Source organism: Staurois parvus, unplaced genomic scaffold, assembly GCF_062004578.1.
Source record: "Staurois parvus isolate SC_StPar_1 unplaced genomic scaffold, SC_StPar_1.0 ptg000009l, whole genome shotgun sequence".
NCBI lineage: Eukaryota > Metazoa > Chordata > Amphibia > Anura > Ranidae > Staurois > Staurois parvus.
Genome location: NW_028317805.1, coordinates 1,727,150 through 1,744,948, shown reverse-complemented (window position 1 = coordinate 1,744,948; position 17,799 = coordinate 1,727,150). Strand labels below are relative to the sequence as shown.

The window sequence follows — 17,799 nt, the reverse complement described above, 5'->3', positions numbered from 1 at the left end:
TGTGCATTCCATCAAAATAGGTAACTACGCGTGATGGCACAGCCGATCACGCGTTGACTCTAACTACTCCGCAGAATCATACATGACATTATATAACCAGGAGATACTGCGCATGGCAGTAGATAAAGACATTCCAAACTATGTATATAAAAGACGGGGGATTCTAGGGGAATTTGGGACTCATTGAAGATGCGGCAGACGTGCCTTGCGGTGATTTCCCGGATTCCCCTTTGCTGACTGTTGGAGTCCCCCAGTCACTGGGCAGTGGGTGATGCTACAATATCCGGTGATGTATTGATGCTTTATTCTTGCTATAATATGATCTAAATATGATTTGCAATTCTGACAATTCTTATGTTTTTATACTAACAGAACTTATTCAATAAATCATGTTTTGCTGTAATATTTATTAAGCCTAATCCGTGTATTAGTGAGCGATTGTAGTAGTGTTAAAAACACTTTGTTTTGAGGCAAAACATAAATTGGCGTAGTCGGCAGGATGCCAAGTAGAGATATCTCCTAATAGGAAGTTTATTTTGAAAAATTGATTTTTGCACGTTGACCCCTAGGTACCAGGGGGCCTCTGTGCAAAATATTGACATTTGGCATTTTGCCAACAAATTTCGGAGATTTAGCTACCTGGCATTTTAGAAAAGAACCAGATATGTTTAAGCGAAAAGCGAAGGGTAAGATTGATAAGGTGGAGATTCCCGGCTGGACCGAGACTCCATATGATATTTTAGCACAGGAATTGTCAGGTGCAGGGTTGGCAGAATCGTGGGATAGTAAGTTTAAAGGTATCGAACCCCTTGATGTTGTAAATGTACTTGAGGGGATCCCTGCCAAGGCAGGTGATGCAGTAGCTTTAGGCAGACGCAGTTGGATTTTGCTAACTGCATACAGGAAGATTCATAAGAAATTACATCAGGTAATGAAGGATTACCATCAGCTAGAGCAGAAGACCATAGAACAAGAAGGTAAAATTGTTCTTCTGCAATGTGGGCAAAAATTGTTGAAAGATAAATTAGAACATTATCAAAATATAGCTGAGATGGCAGCAGTAAAAGTGGCCCAAAATAAGTATAGGAAACGAAGGGGAAGGGTGAACCGTGGGAAAGTGCAGCAGGCAATAGCAGCAGCCACAGTTAATTGGGATCCAGGTAAATGGGATGCTGATGTATGGGATTCCTCATCAGATGATGCTTGGGATGACTGTCCAGGAGGACCCGGTTGCCTGGACCCTGAACCAGTTACTAGAAGAAAGAACATAGAAACAGGAGGTGTAAGGAGGAAGCTATGAAGGTAGCAATGGTTATGGATGAAACAGATAGATATCTGGATACTTCCATGACCTTAGCTGCCCGAAAAAGGATAATTAGGAATGTATAAACCTGTAATCATGTATAAATATGTAATCATGACATTGTTAATATCATTAAATAACAGTAGATGGGAAGAGATAGTGGATAAGATAGCTGAATTTCAGGATATGGGAGAATGGGTTAAATCTTCCTCCTCCAGAGATAAGAGAGAGCAATAACTCACCTCCCCTTTGACAGAAGGGGAATGTGGATAATCACCTGTCCTGGAAAGATATGTTCCAGGCTTTACTTAAAGCTGGAGTTCCTAAAGAACACATTGATGGGAAAGATACACAAGTATTGTGGAAATTATACAAGCAAAAAGTGCTGTCAGGAAGGAAGGTTGATAAGAAGAGTGCCGAAGTAAGATTAAAAGAACATAAGGATGTAGACAAGAAACAAGAAAGGGAACAGGAGAAGGGGAAAAGGGGTATAGGAGATTTCCCTGATTGGGATCAGTTTCAGAAAATCTATCCCTGGGAAGAAATAGCAACCATGGTAGCTTTAAAAATTCAGACAGCCTCAGCTTCTCCCAAAGATCTGTTAGGATCGCAAGAGGATAATTTGGCATGAGTAGCCAGCCAAGCCCCCATACGGATTAAAAAAAGATGATAGGCCATATTTACAGGTGAGTATCCATTGGGAAGGGGGTAATATACAAACAGTGCTAGCATTAGTAGACACGGGGGCAGAGGCTACTCTAATTTATGGTAATCTAAATAAATTCAAAGGACCCCTAGTGTAAAAATATCAGGGTTGGGGGGGAAGGTGACTGAAGGTGTACAAACTGAAGTGACCTTAAAAATTGGGAAAATACCTCCACAAAAATACCCTGTACTGATAGTTCCTATAAAAGAATATATTATTGGTATGGAGTCCATGATCTTGCCAGCCCAGGACCGGGTGGCTCAATTGCTTTTGATTCCTTTGTATATCGCTAACATCAAAGAAGGCGAAGCTTCCACAAAGATAACGGTTAGAGAAGACCAAGGCTTTGGCTCTACTAACACAGTTAATGTGGGGGCTAAAATTTGGGTACAGGGGGCATCTGGTCCCCCGGAACCTGCAGAAGTAATAGCTGTAGGTAAGGACCGCACCCTACTGATCATGAAACCAGGCAGAGAAAAGTGGGAATATGTCCCACAAGAAAAATGTTACTTGCGGGAATGATTCATACTGTATTGTCTTTCACAGAACAACAATGTACTTATCTTCAGTCTTGGAATCCTTGGTATCGTGTGGTTGGTGGACTTAGAGGTCGGAGCGTGGACGCCGGGAGTTAAAGTAACAGATACCGGCAATGCCAGAATGAGCTGGGGTTGGAAAAGCATGCGTACGAATAGAACTCAAGACGATTTTATATGCCCGGCTAATCAGCCCTGCCCCATTCTAAATATAACCTTCAATGGTACTGTATGGACAGGAGCTCCAATAGAGGGTTACAAGCCAACATATGCGGTTCATGGAAATGAAGGTGTGATAAATGTAATCTCTGAAGTTAGCCTTTGCTGTTGCCAACAGGAAGCAAGCTTCATTTATTTGTCAGCTGCAAATAGGAGGTCCGTAACAAGAAACTGTACCGCTAAGACTAAACCAAGTGCTGTCTTTCAGTTTGCTCTTAATGAGACAATCATTATGACTTGTACCAACGCCAGTGAAATCCAAGGAAGATCATGGTGGGGTCAGTACTTAATCTTTGTAAATTCAAACACTACTCATATCGACCCCGGACATATTAAAAGATTGCCTTCTACATGTGAAAAAGTGGGTCAACATGCACAGAAAACTGTGATACATGCTCAAATAACATTCCCAAGTACTGTAAAATACTGTATGAAACGAAAAAAAAGAGCGTGGTATGATACATTGCTTGGGGGTTACGGCTCCCTAACAGGAACCTTAAATGGGTTTGATATTGAGACACTAGCAAATAGAATGTCTAATGCTGGGAGTAAGATTAATGATGCTCTAACTATGCAAGCTAAATGGATGCCTACTATATTCCGTCCAGCTAGTATAGCTGCCGGAATAGATGATGCGATGCTCCATTTAGTAAATGCTTCAAATAATTTTTTAACAGATTTTGATACTAACATTACAAAGTTTATTAATTGGACGGTATGTACATTGCAGACCATATATGAGCAACAACAGAAAATGAATATGCAGGCTATGTTAATGACGGGAAATGAATTAGTGTGGAGGACCGCATTTAACAAAAGTATCCCAGTAAACATGTGGGTACATTTAGAAGCTCAGAAAATGATCTGCAATGACACTACTTGTCTTGGAACAATATTAATGTATAATGTTACTAAAACTACTACAATGTGTAAATATGTTGTAATGCCATTGATTATTGGTGCACCTGGTGCTCAGCATTATTGGAGTCCAGAGTTTTATGGCACCCATGTAGACAATAATAACAAAACTCATGATCTTTCATTTTGTGATAATACTCTTGAGGGAAAAATATGTAAGTTGCAGTCTTCTGTATATGAGCCATGTTTGTTGCAGAACACTGTAAATGTATGTAAATGGACCATTCTACCTATGTCTTATGAAATGATGGTAGAAATAGCGCCACAAACTGTGTGTATGGTAACTGACATTCCTGCAGTCAGAGGAATGAAAGTTCCCTTTTCAGGTTGTATCATTAATATATCTTCTTTAATGTGGCATAATGAAACTTTTATATTACAAGGAGATAAGGATGAGTCGGTTCAGGAATATTGGAAAAGTGATTCATTGGAAATTCCCAATTGGGAATTTAATTTAACAATTTTGAAACAATTAATGGATAAATCAATCGAAGTTCAACAACATATTGAATATTTGAACACTACAATTGCACAACATGTGGTGACTACGACCATATCAAGTGGAAGACTGATAAAACTAGGATCTAGCATAGCTAACGCTACCTCCCATCATTGGTGGGATGTATTTCTGGGTTATTCTCCCTCAGCTACTAAGGTTTTGAATTTTCTAGCGCACCCTCTACTGGTTATTATGATATTTATAGCATTATTGACATTATGGAATTGTTACATAGCTTACAAATTATTTTGCAAAAAACCAACGGTGGTTATGGCAACTTATGTCATTTGAGTTTCAATCAAGGACCGATTGTGATACATATGTGACATGAGCGTATAGGGTGTATGGATGAGAAGTGATTGACACTCAACTGTCATAATGCTAACGATTATAACCATTAGATGGGTAACTGGAGTTCAAAATAACATGTTGGAAGTGTACATTAAACCAGTTAAAACCAGTTGAAACCAGAGATGTGGCTGATATTCACCAGATGTGCATTCCATCAAAATAGGTAACTACGCGTGATGGCACAGCCGATCACGCGTTGACTCTAACTACTCCGCAGAATCATACATGACGTTATACAACCAGGAGATACTGCGCATGGCAGTAGATAAAGACATTCCAAACTATGTATATAAAAGACGGGGGATTCTAGGGGAATTTGGGACTCATTGAAGATGCGGCAGACGTGCCTTGCGGTGATTTCCCGGATTCCCCTTTGCTGACTGTTGGAGTCCCCCAGTCACTGGGCAGTGGGTGATGCTACAATATCCGGTGATGTATTGATGCTTTATTCTTGCTATAATACGATCTAAATATGATTTGCAATTCTGACAATTCTTATGTTTTTATACTAACAGAACTTATTCAATAAATCATGTTTTGCTGTAATATTTATTAAGCCTAATCCGTGTATTAGTGAGCGATTGTAGTAGTGTTAAAAACACTTTGTTTTGAGGCAAAACACCGTGTTCAAAGATTTTGTGTGTAGTATAAAGAATTATTTTCTTAGTTAAATCCGATAGGTAAAGCTCATATTCTCTCTTACCCTTAGCCTGGAGCATAGCAGCTTCCAGCTCCTCGGTTTGTGACTATTTTTAAGGAGTGCACCCATAATAGACATAGAAGTTCCATGGAGGGTGGTTTTAAAGGCCTCCTACTCAGATGGGGTAGCAGAATGCAGGTTCGTAGTCCAATAACCGCCAACGCCCTGTTTACTTTCTCCCTGTTTCACTTCATCCTCTAACCACAGTGGGTTTAAACACTAGAGAGAGTGGAGCCCATATGAGGGAGAAGTTGTAATTCTAACAGAAGGGGTGCAGGGTTAGGGATGCCTCTAGGAAAATAGGAGAAATTAAAGGAAGAATGACAGGAGTAGCAAAACCCAGATCTATACGAGACATAGTATGAAAACAGTCTGGAATACTGTAGAGTATTCGGATGCTCCCACCGCCAACAAACCTGTATCCAAACTAGAAATTTCCGATTGAGTGTTCCACTCCCTTCTAAGCGGTCCATAGTAGGGTCCACCACTGCATTGAAATCATCAATATAAATGAATTGGCCCCTAGAGAGGGATAAGGTCTTAAGAGACAATGCAGTTAGGAGGTTTGAAGAAAAAGGGAGGAGGGACATATACAGTCAGGTCCATAAATATTGGGACATCGACACAATTCTAACATTTGTGGCTCTATACACCACCACAATGGATTTGAAATGAAACGAACAAGATGTGCTTTAACTGCAGACTGTCAGCTTTAATTTGAGGGTATTTACATCCAAATCAGGAGAACGGTGTAGGAATTACAACAGTTTGCATATGTGCCTCCCACTTGTTAAGGGACCAAAAGTAATGGGACAGAATAATAATCATAGATCAAACTTTCACTTTTTAATACTTGGTTGCAAATCCTTTGCAGTCAATTACAGCCTGAAGTCTGGAACGCATAGACATCACCAGACGCTGGGTTTCATCCCTGGTGATGCTCTGCCAGGCCTCTACTGCAACTGTCTTCAGTTCCCGCTTGTTCTTGGGGCATTTTCCCTTCAGTTTTGTCTTCAGCAAGTGAAATGCATGCTCAATCGGATTAAGGTCAGGTGATTGACTTGGCCATTGCATAACATTCCACTTCTTTCCCTTAAAAAACTCTTTGGTTGCTTTTGCAGTATGCTTTGGGTCATTGTCCATCTGCACTGTGAAGTGGCGTCCAATGAGTTGTGAAGCATTTGGCTGAATATGGGCAGATAATATTGCCCGAAACACTTCAAAATTCATCCTGCTGCTTTTGTCAGCAGTCACATCATCAATAAATACAAGAGAACCAGTTCCATTTGCAGCCATACATGCCCACGCCATGACACTACCACCACCATGCTTCACTGATGAGGTGGTATGCTTAGGATCATGAGCAGTTCCTTTCCTTCTCCATACTCTTCTCTTCCCATCACTCTGGTACAAGTTGATCTGAGTCTCATCTGTCCATAGGATGTTGTTCCAGAACTGTGAAGGCTTTTTTAGATGTCGTTTGGCAAACTCTAATCTGGCCTTCCTGTTTTTGAGGCTCACCAATGGTTTCCATCTTGTGGTGAACCCTCTGTATTCACTCTGGTGAAGTCTTCTCTTGATTGTTGACTTTGACACACATACACCTACCTCCTGGAGAGTGTTCTTGATCTGGCCAACTGTTGTGAAGGGTGTTTTCTTCACCAGGGAAAGAATTCTTCGGTCATCCACCACAGTTGTTTTCCGTGGTCTTCCGGGTCTTTTGGTGTTGCTGAGCTCACCGGTGCGTGCCTTCTTTTTAAGAATGTTCCAAACAGTTGTTTTGGCCACGCCTAATGTTTTTGCTATCTCTCTGATAGGTTTGTTTTGTTTTTTCAGCCTAATGATGGCTTGCTTCACTGATAGTGACAGCTCTTTGGATCTCATCTTGAGAGTTGACAGCAACAGATTCCAAATGCAAATAGCACACTTGAAATGAACTCTGGACCTTTTATCTGCTCATTGTAATTGGGATAATGAGGGAATAACACACACCTGGCCATGGAACAGCTCAGAAGCCAATTGTCCCATTACTTATGGTCCCTTAACAAGTGGGAGGCACATATGCAAACTGTTGTAATTCCTACACCATTCACCTGATTTGGATGTAAATACCCTCAATCTAAAGCTGATAGTCTGCAGTTAAAGCGCATCTTGTTTGTTTCATTTCAAATCCATTGTGGTGGTGTATAGAGCCAAAAATGTTAGAATTGTGTCGATGTCCCAATATTTATGGACCTGACTGTACATTTACCAGAGTGAACGTAACAGACACAATCTGCAGCTTTAACATAACAAAACGTCCGTCTTCATCTATAGACACTTGTACTATATCTACAAGGAGTGATTTGGCCAACAGAATAGACACTCCACTGGAATAAGGCTGGAATCACACTTGAGCAATTTGTAGCTTGAAGCTCGTAGCTCCAAAACACTTAAAAAAAATCAATTGTTCTCTTTGATGCCCGTTCTTGTGATAAGGTGTGAACAGGCACCATAAAGAACAATTGATTTTTTTAAGTTTGAGCATTTTCGGAGCTTCGGGATTCAAGCTACAAATTTCTCAAGTGTGAATCCAGCATTAGCAGTGTGGGTGGCATGAAAGGATTTAGCAATCCAGTAACGTTCAAGAGCTAAAATTTTAGAATTGAGTAGGTGGATCTCCTGTAAACAGACAATATGAGGTTTATATATTTTGAGAAAAGAGAACACTAGGGATCAGTTCTGAGGTGAGTTTAACCCTCTAGTATTTCAGGAAGTTATGCTCAATGCAGTAGCCATAAGAAATACAGTTGTGTTCAAAATAATAGCAGTCAGACATCACTAACCTGATCAATCACTGTTTTTGGTAGAAATGATATTTCTACATGGCAAATAATTTACTAGCAGGTGTAGTAGAGTAATAGAAATCCAACAGACCCAACAGTCATGACATGCATGCTGCTGATTCTGTGTAATTGAATCACTAATTGAAAGGGGCATGTTCAAAATAATAGCAGTGTGGAGTTCTATTAGTGAGGTCATTCATTCTTTGAAAAACAGGTGGCAATTATTGCCCTTATTTAAGGAAGGAAGGCAGCAAATGTTGTACATGCTGGTTACAGTGCATTTCTCTCTGAAATTCTGAGGAAAATGGGTCGTTCCAGACACTGTTCAGAAGAACAACGTACCTTGATTAAAAATTGATTGGAGACGGGAAAACATATAAAGAAGTGCAGAAAATGATAGGCTGCTCAGCTAAAATGATCGCAAATGCTTTAAAATGGCAACCAAAACCTGAAAGACGTGGAAGAAAGCGAAAAACTACCATTCAAATGGATAGAAGAATAGCCAAAATGGCAAGGACTCAGCCAACAATCAGCTCCAGGAAGATCAAAGAAGATCTAAAGTTACCTGTGAGTACTGTTACAATTAGAAGACTCCTATGTGAAGCCAAGCTATCTGCAAGAACCCCCGCAAAGTCCCACTGTTGAAAAATAGACTTGTGCTGAAGAGGTTACAGTTTGCCAAAGAGCACATTGACTGGCCTAAAGAGAAATGGCGCAACATTTTGTGGACTGATGAAAGTAAGATTGTTCTTTTTGGGTCCAATGGCCGGAGACAGTCTGTCAGACGACCCCCAAACACTGAATTCAAGCCACAGTACACTGTGAAGACACAAGACAATCATCATGATATGGGGATGTTTCTCATACTACGGTGTTGGGCCTATTTATCGCATACCAGGGATCATGGATCGGTTTGAATACATCAGAATACTTGAAGAGGTCATGCTGCCTTATGCTGAAGAGGAAATGCCCTTGAAATGGGTGTTCCAACAAGACAACGACCCCAAACACACCAGTAAACGTGCAACATCTTGGTTCCAGACCAACAAGATTGACGTTATGGAGTGGCCATCCCAATCCCTGGATCTTAATCCAATAGAAAACTTGTGGGGTGACATCAAAAATGCAGTTTCTGAAGCAAAACCAAGAAATAGAGAACTGTGGAATGTAGTCCAATCATCCTGGGCTGGAATACCTGTTCACAGGTGCCAGAAGTTGGTTGACTCCATGCAACACAGATGTACAGCAGTTCTCAGAAACAGTGCTTATACAACTAAATATTCATTAAGTCAGGCATGTCCAAAGTCCGGCCCGAGGGTCGGTTTAATACGGCCCTCCATGTCAGTGTGTCAGTGTGTCTTATGGAGCGGCCGGTCCGGTATTTCCACTGCGGCCGTGTCAGAATACCGGGCCGGCCGCTCAGCTCTGCAGCGGGACCTTACCTGTTCCTCTATCCAGCGGCGCGCTGTCTTCCCGGCTTCTGTAGTGTGGGCGCTGGGCATGACAGCCGGGTGCCAAGTGCGCATGCGCAAGAAGCGGTGCTTTTTGCGAATGGTAAGGCGGTACCTGGGACACATGACAGATCCCAGAAGCCGCCGGACCAATCACAAAGAGCAAGTGCTTCTCGCTCATGCGCACTGGGCACCCGGCTGTCATGCCGAGCGCCATTACAGAAGCCGGGAAGACAGCACACGACTGGATCGAGGAACAGGTAAGATCAAAGAACAACTGCGGAAGTAAGAGCGGGTACCTGTCAAATTCAGGTACCCACTCCCCACCTCCCCAAAGGTCAGCAGTCATCTGTGCTGTCCGCAGTCTCTGGTCATCCCGGTGCGGTCCGCAGTCTCTGGTCATCCCGGTGCGGTCCGCAGTCTCTGGTCATCCCGGTGCGGTCCGCAGTCTCTGGTCATCCCGGTGCGGTCCGCAGTCTCCCGCAGTCTCTGGTCATCCCGGTGCGGTCCGCAGTCTCTGGTCATCCCTGTGCTGTCTGCAGTCTCTGGTCATCCCTGTGCTGTCCGCAGTCTCTGGTCATCCCTGTGCTGTCCGCAGTCTCTGGTCATCTCCTGTACTGTGTCTGCAGTCCATTAGTTCAGAATTTTTTTTTCCTGTTTTCTGCCTCTAAAACCTAGGTGCGTCTTATGGTCAGGTGCGTCTTATACGGCGAAAAATACGGTAACTTGGCATAAAATAATTTATTTGCATTTAATTGTAATGGTTCAAAGAATGTTTGGAAAAATGTTCGGCCCTCCACCATGTTCACTTCATCCAATCTGGCCCTCTTTGAAAAAAGTTTGGACACCCCTGCATTAAGTGATTCAAAGGAAAGCAAAATCTTCAAACATTTTTCAGTTTATATAGCGAATGTTTGAGTTTGTAAAGAAGAATACAAACACTGCTATTTTTTTGAACAGTCTAATATTCACTTTTCTTCAATTTTTTTAGAGGAACAACACAAATTTGATATATTTTTCTTCATGTTTTGATTTGGAATAGAATGTGTAGTGTTCCCAATGCATTTGTGTGGATGGAAATAAAAGCTATTAGAAGGATTTTGAGCTTTATTCACTTATTTCAACACACTGCTATTATTTTGAACACAACTGTACATAGAACCACAGGGATGTTGAATTTGTATCGCCCGACTTGTAGTTCCGGGCGCCGGGCAGGTAGTTTTTTTTTTATCCTGCAGCCATGCTGTGGACAAGCAGCAGGGCTCACCTGTCAGGTGGAAGCATTAGTGCGGCAGCGCTGCTGCCGATTGCTTCCAGCCTCCGCTCCGCAACCCCCCCGTGTGAACCGCCCACTGTTTTCCGGGCTCCACTTGCCCATCTGCGGGCCCGGGACTGGCACACTGTCATCTGCTAGAGGGGAGGGAGGAGACTGACAAATCCGCTCCCCTCCTCTTCTTGTCCTGACCCAGAAGTGACGTTATGATGTCACTTCCTGTTCCCCAGTCAAAGATTTCCAGGCCATTGAAGCCAGGAAAGAATGTAATGCAGTGCGATGTGCACTGCATTACATTCAGGAGAGGCTTTCAGGGTGTTTTAGGCGCTGGATATCTCAATAAATAGAACCTGTCATCAAAAATCATCACATTTGTCCCCTATGTGAATATAAAAAAAAATTAAGAAAAAAACAATTTGTTTAAATTGTAAAACATCAAAGTTACACCCAAATACATAACATCTCTGGGCCCCCCCCCCCCCCCAAACAATAAAGGCCCTCCCACATATAGGCACAAGCTGGGGCATCTATGTATGGAAATGTCGATTGGAAACATCGATCAATACACGTTACATATCGCAGCACACGCCAGAATGACAGCAATAATTCTAGCATGAGACCCCCTCCATACACTATACTGATGACCTATAAAAGGGCTTTAAAAGTGTCACCTATAGAAAATACAGGGTACTGAAGATCGCCGCCATTTCACAGATGCACGCAAATTTAAGGTTTGACATGTTGGATATCTATTTACTCGATGAAACCTCATCTTTTATATTTTACAAAAAAAATGGGGTAATTTATTGCTTTTTTTTGTGCCCTAAAATTAACTCATCTGTATTATTTACTGAAATTTTGCGGTAATATCATGCGACATAAAAATTTGGAACTACCACTATTTTATTCTGTAGGGTCTCTGCTTTCAGAAAATATATAATGTTTGGGGTTTTGTGTAACCTTCAGGCCTAAAATTATTTCTTAAACGTGCAAAAAACGCAAAAATGGCTCTGGCAAAGAAAGGGATAAATGATAAGCTTGACACTCCCCCTTCCCAACAAGCAGCCAATCCATGCTCATTACACTGCAAGGTCTCTCCCCTCCCTGCTAGTCCCCGGGTGCGGGGCTGGAAAGAGGCAGGGAGGGGAGGAGGAGATAAACAGCGCAATGCTAAAAGTATTACATGTTTAAGTGACCTTAATACCCCTTTTGATTTTAAAAGCCCCTGACATTCCAAAAAGCAATTCAGATTTAAATATGATTTTGGTTCACATTTATTTTTTTTAATCAGGACATGTAGATTGTCATGAGGGACAAGTAGACTGCGACACTGATTTAGCCCCTGGACAAGCACTTTTTTAAAAAAATGTCTACACCCCCACAAGCATAAAGAAGCACACAGTACAGTAAACAAGGGCTTGAAATTTCCACTCGCCTGCTCGCCAATGGCGAGTGGAAATTATGGTGGGGGCGAGTGTGTCCCCCAGGGCTGTCTTGCTGAGCAGGCTCAGAGCTCAGGCCAGATCTGTCATTGGCACTGGGAGCCGTCAGACTGTTCTGAGCGCAGTGACAGCAAAGGAAGGAGTGTGTGCTGTGCTCTCTGCTTCCCCCTAGAGTGCAGTACTCGGATCTGTGAGTGAACAACAAAGTACTGCAACTTTTTATGGGGGGGGGTGTGTGTGTGTGTGTGCTTGTGTGTGTCTGTGTATGCATGTACATGTGTCTGTGTGTGTGTGTACATGTGTGTTTGTGTATACGTACATGTTTCTGTGTGTGTGTGTATGTACATGCGTCTGTGTATGTATGTACATGTATCTGTGTGTATGCGTGTCTGTACGTGCCTGTGTGTGTATACATGTGTCTGTATGTGTGTGTGTGTACAGGTGTCTCTGTTTGTTGGTGGATAGTAACTCTTAAGGCCAGACTAGTAGCTCAGGACTTGAAATTTTAAGCCCTGCAGTAAACCATACCAGAGTGATCTCAGTTGAGGAACTAGTAGCAGGACACAGAAGTGAGAACTCGTGAGACACAAAAAAAAAATCCACAACATTTGTGAGTCAAAAAAAAAACTAACCACCCTGCCCCCACCAATCCCACCCTGCTCATCCATCCCAAACGCAGAGAGCTGGAGTCCCAAAAAAAGAACAAAAACCAAAAGGCCCAGTGGCAGTCCCACAAACGGGTCAGGGGGTGTCATGAAGCCAATAAGGCCCATCCTGCAAGCCGGAAATTACCATAGAAAGATTAACAGTATCCATACAGTATAGTGACAGTAATGAATGACAGGTCCACCACCATCAATAGATCAGCAGAGCAAGAAAGCAGGAACTGGGATCCAGCAGCTTGGTAAAAGGTAAAGGGAAGCATAGTAACCCCCTCACTGTAAAATGTAGTTTAGTACTCCCATCGGGTAAACACATTAAAAATAAAGGCACATTTGGTACAGGTACCCGGAACAGTGACACCATCTTCAGATAAGTAGCAGCAGGGATTAGTTGGGGCACTTACAGAAGTAAGGCTGCCCATACACTATACAATTTTCTGTCCATTTCTGCCCAATTTCCTTTAGATTTACCTTCAACCATGTAGTGCAAGGGCCTGCCTAATTGGATACAATTGAAAGTGTTGATTAGGTTTGACCACCTATTATATGGTTTAGGTAAATATAAAGCAAAAATCTCAAGAAGATTGTATAATGTATGGCCAGCCTAAGGATCAGGTGCGATACATCTACAGGTCTATACTAAGGCTGGCCATACACTATACAATTTTCTTACAATTTTCTGTCCAATTTCCTTGAGATTTACCTTCAACTATGTAGTGCAAAAGCCTGCCTAACTGGATACAGTTGAAAGTGTTGTTTAGGTTTGACCTCATTAAATGGTTTTTGGTAAATCTAAATTCTCAAGAAAATTGTATAATGTATGGCCAGCCTTATGACTAAAAGAACAACTGAGCAGGAAGAAAGGATATTGGTTCCACAGGCACACCCCGGGTGTTATTTACTACAACTTGAGTGTGGAAAAAATCAGTGTCACTGCTGTAGAGAAACCAATCAGCTTCAAGGTTTTATTGCCAAAGCTTAAGTGTTACAAAACCCCGGACCCTGTATTCACTATACCTGGTCTCCCCGGACCCTGCATTCACTATATCTGGTCTCCCCGGACCCTGCATTCACTATACCTGGTCTCCCCGGACCCTGCATTCACTATATCTGGTCTCCCCGGACCCTGCATTCACTATATCTGGTCTCCCCGGACCCTGCATTCACTATACCTGGTCTCCCCGGACCCTGCATTCACTATACCTGGTTTCTCCGGAACCCTGCATTCACTATACCTGGTCTCCCCGGACCCTCCATTCACTATATCTGGTCTCTCACAGTACACAGAAGATGGAAGTGCAATTATTGTAGTAAATATAAACTGCTAAATACCTTTCCTCATCAGCAGTTAGAGCAGTCTTGTGACTTCTATCAGTGTCCATTTGAGCACAGGTTAAAGCTTGTAGGAGTTTTCATTCTCCTCTGAATGTCCTATGAGGCTGCATGACCCCTGACCCTCTGTCTGGACAGTGCTGATTAGCCCTGTGTGTATAACATGCACCCTCAGCGCCCTCCCCCCCCAAAAAAAAAAACTCTTTAGCAATACACACCAAACTGAACATGTGTAGAGTGTCACCTAGGGCTCTGTGCTATCAGCAGATGGATTGGGGACTGTGGAAGAAGAGGATCAGAGAAGACAGGATCGAACAGGCTTTTTACATAATGCGGAGGCTTAACCCCTTAGGTTCCACAGTGAGTATAACAAGCATTCTTTACTGCATATACAAACTGATTTTACTGTTGTGGGTTTAGTAGCACTTTAAATTAAACAAGCTGAAATTAGAAGCTGATTGGCTACCATGTACAGCTGCCCCAGATTCTGAGTGCTTCAGGTCACCCCCCCCTAAACTGTCCTACAGACCTGACACCAGATCCACCTACCGTCACCATGTGTCCTCCTACAGACCTGACACCAGATCCACCTACCGTCACCATGTGCCCTCCTACAGACCTGACACCAGATCCACCTACCGTCACCATGTGTCCTCCTACAGACCTGACACCAGATCCACCTACCGTCACCATGTGTCCTCCTACAGACCTGACACCAGATCCACCTACCGTCACCATGTGTCCTCCTACAGACCTGACACCAGATCCACCTACCGTCACCATGTGTCCTCCTACAGACCTGACACCAGATCCACCTACCGTCACCATGTGTCCTCCTACAGACCTGGCACCAGATCCACCTACTGTCACCATGTGTCCTCCTACAGAAATGACACCAGATCCACCTACTGTCACCATGTGTCCTCCTACAGAAATGACACCAGATCCACCTACTGTCACCATGTGTCCTTCTACAGAACTGACACTAGATCCACCTAGCGTCACCATGTGTCCTCCTACAGACCTGACACCAGATCCACCATGTGTCCTCCTACAGACCTGACACCAGATCCACCTATTGTCACCATGTGTCCTCCTATAGAACTGACACCAGATCTACCTATTGTCACCATGTGTCCTCCTATAGAAATGACACCAGATCCACCTACTGTCACCATGTGTCCTCCTACAGAACTGACACCAGATCCACCTACCGTCACCATGTGTCCTCCTACAGACCTGACACCAGATCCACCTACCGTCACCATGTGTCCTCCTACAGACCTGACACCAGATCCACCTACCGTCACCATGTGTCCTCCTACAGACCTGACACCAGATCCACCTACCGTCACCATGTGTCCTCCTACAGACCTGACACCAGATCCACCTACCGTCACCATGTGTCCTCCTACAGACCTGGCACCAGATCCACCTACCGTCACCATGTGTCCTTCTACAGACCTGACACCAAATCTGCCTACCGTCACCATGTGTCCTCCTACAGAACTGACACCAGATCCACCTACCGTCACCATATGTCCTCCTACAGAACTGACACCAGATCCTCCTACCGTCACCATGTGTCCTCCTACAGACCTGGCACCAGATCCACCTACCGTCACCATGTGTCCTCCTACAGACCTGGCACCAGATCCACCTACCATCACCATATGTCCTCCTACAGACCTGGCACCAGATCCACCTACCGTCACCATATGTCCTCCTACAGAACTGACACCACATCCACCTACCGTCACCATGTGTCCTCCTACAGACCTGGCACCAGATCCACCTACTGTCACCATGTGTCCTCCTACAGAAATGACACCAGATCCACCTACTGTCACCATGTGTCCTCCTACAGAAATGACACCAGATCCACCTACTGTCACCATGTGTCCTTCTACAGAACTGACACTAGATCCACCTAGCGTCACCATATGTCCTCCTACAGACCTGGCACCAGATCCACCTACCGTCACCATATGTCCTCCTACAGAACTGACACCACATCCACCTACCGTCACCATGTGTCCTCCTACAGACCTGGCACCAGATCCACCTACTGTCACCATGTGTCCTCCTACAGAAATGACACCAGATCCACCTACTGTCACCATGTGTCCTCCTACAGAAATGACACCAGATCCACCTACTGTCACCATGTGTCCTTCTACAGAACTGACACTAGATCCACCTAGCGTCACCATGTGTCCTCCTACAGACCTGACACCAGATCCACCATGTGTCCTCCTACAGACCTGACACCAGATCCACCTATTGTCACCATGTGTCCTCCTATAGAACTGACACCAGATCTACCTATTGTCACCATGTGTCCTCCTATAGAAATGACACCAGATCCACCTACTGTCACCATGTGTCCTCCTACAGAACTGACACCAGATCCACCTACCGTCACCATGTGTCCTCCTACAGACCTGACACCAGATCCACCTACCGTCACCATGTGTCCTCCTACAGACCTGACACCAGATCCACCTACCGTCACCATGTGTCCTCCTACAGACCTGACACCAGATCCACCTACCGTCACCATGTGTCCTCCTACAGACCTGACACCAGATCCACCTACCGTCACCATGTGTCCTCCTACAGACCTGGCACCAGATCCACCTACCGTCACCATGTGTCCTTCTACAGACCTGACACCAAATCTGCCTACCGTCACCATGTGTCCTCCTACAGAACTGACACCAGATCCACCTACCGTCACCATATGTCCTCCTACAGAACTGACACCAGATCCTCCTACCGTCACCATGTGTCCTCCTACAGACCTGGCACCAGATCCACCTACCGTCACCATGTGTCCTCCTACAGACCTGGCACCAGATCCACCTACCATCACCATATGTCCTCCTACAGACCTGGCACCAGATCCACCTACCGTCACCATATGTCCTCCTACAGAACTGACACCACATCCACCTACCGTCACCATGTGTCCTCCTACAGACCTGGCACCAGATCCACCTACCGTCACCATATGTCCTCCTACAGACCTGGCACCAGATCCACCTACCGTCACCCAGTCTCTTTGTACTCCCTACTGTAGCCCTATGTACCCCCACAGAACTGACTCCAAATACCCTGTTACCATGCCCCCCCTTCTCTACAGCACAGACCCCACATCCCCCCATTGCCCCCCAGTATGGTCCCACACCCCAGTGCTCAGCCCACACATCCCTATGAGAAATGACAGCCCTCTTCCCCTCCCCCTCTCAGGCTCTGTGCCCCCCTCTAGCAGTGCTGGTCTCCCCGAATCACAGCCGGCACAAGGAGATGTCAGAGTGGAGGATGACAGCCACACCCTGACCCCCTGCTCCCTGTCACAGCCCAGCACTCACCCCGGCCTCTTCCTCCCCCAGTGACAGGTCCCCCATGCCGCCCTCCCCGGGCCCCGTCCCCCCGGTTCCCCGCACTTACGTGATCTGAGTTACTATTAGCGCTGTGGTAACACAAGGAACTGAACGTATAACCCGAAATGGAAGCCGCCATGATGGTGGAGCCGCTCCCTCCCACAACGCAGCGCGCCGCCGCCCTGTCATGACGTCA

At 44.5% G+C, this 17,799-nt stretch overlaps 2 protein-coding genes across 2 annotated transcripts in view; one reads left to right on the top strand and one right to left on the bottom strand.

Moving 5' to 3' along the window:
• The window catches only part of ABRAXAS2 (abraxas 2, BRISC complex subunit), a 38,582-nt gene extending 20,783 nt beyond the window's left edge, over positions 1-17,799 (bottom strand). The window contains exon 1 of the mRNA XM_089669083.1: positions 17,671-17,799. Within this exon, the coding sequence (XP_089525209.1) occupies positions 17,671-17,742 (72 nt within the window). The 5' untranslated portion in view covers positions 17,743-17,799. The remainder of the gene's footprint in view (positions 1-17,670) is intronic.
• Positions 1,202-5,062, top strand: LOC149474219 (uncharacterized). Its single transcript, XM_089669070.1, has one exon. It carries the CDS (start codon positions 2,670-2,672, stop codon positions 4,470-4,472), a length of 1,803 nt encoding a protein of 600 aa, XP_089525196.1. The 5' UTR covers positions 1,202-2,669; the 3' UTR covers positions 4,473-5,062.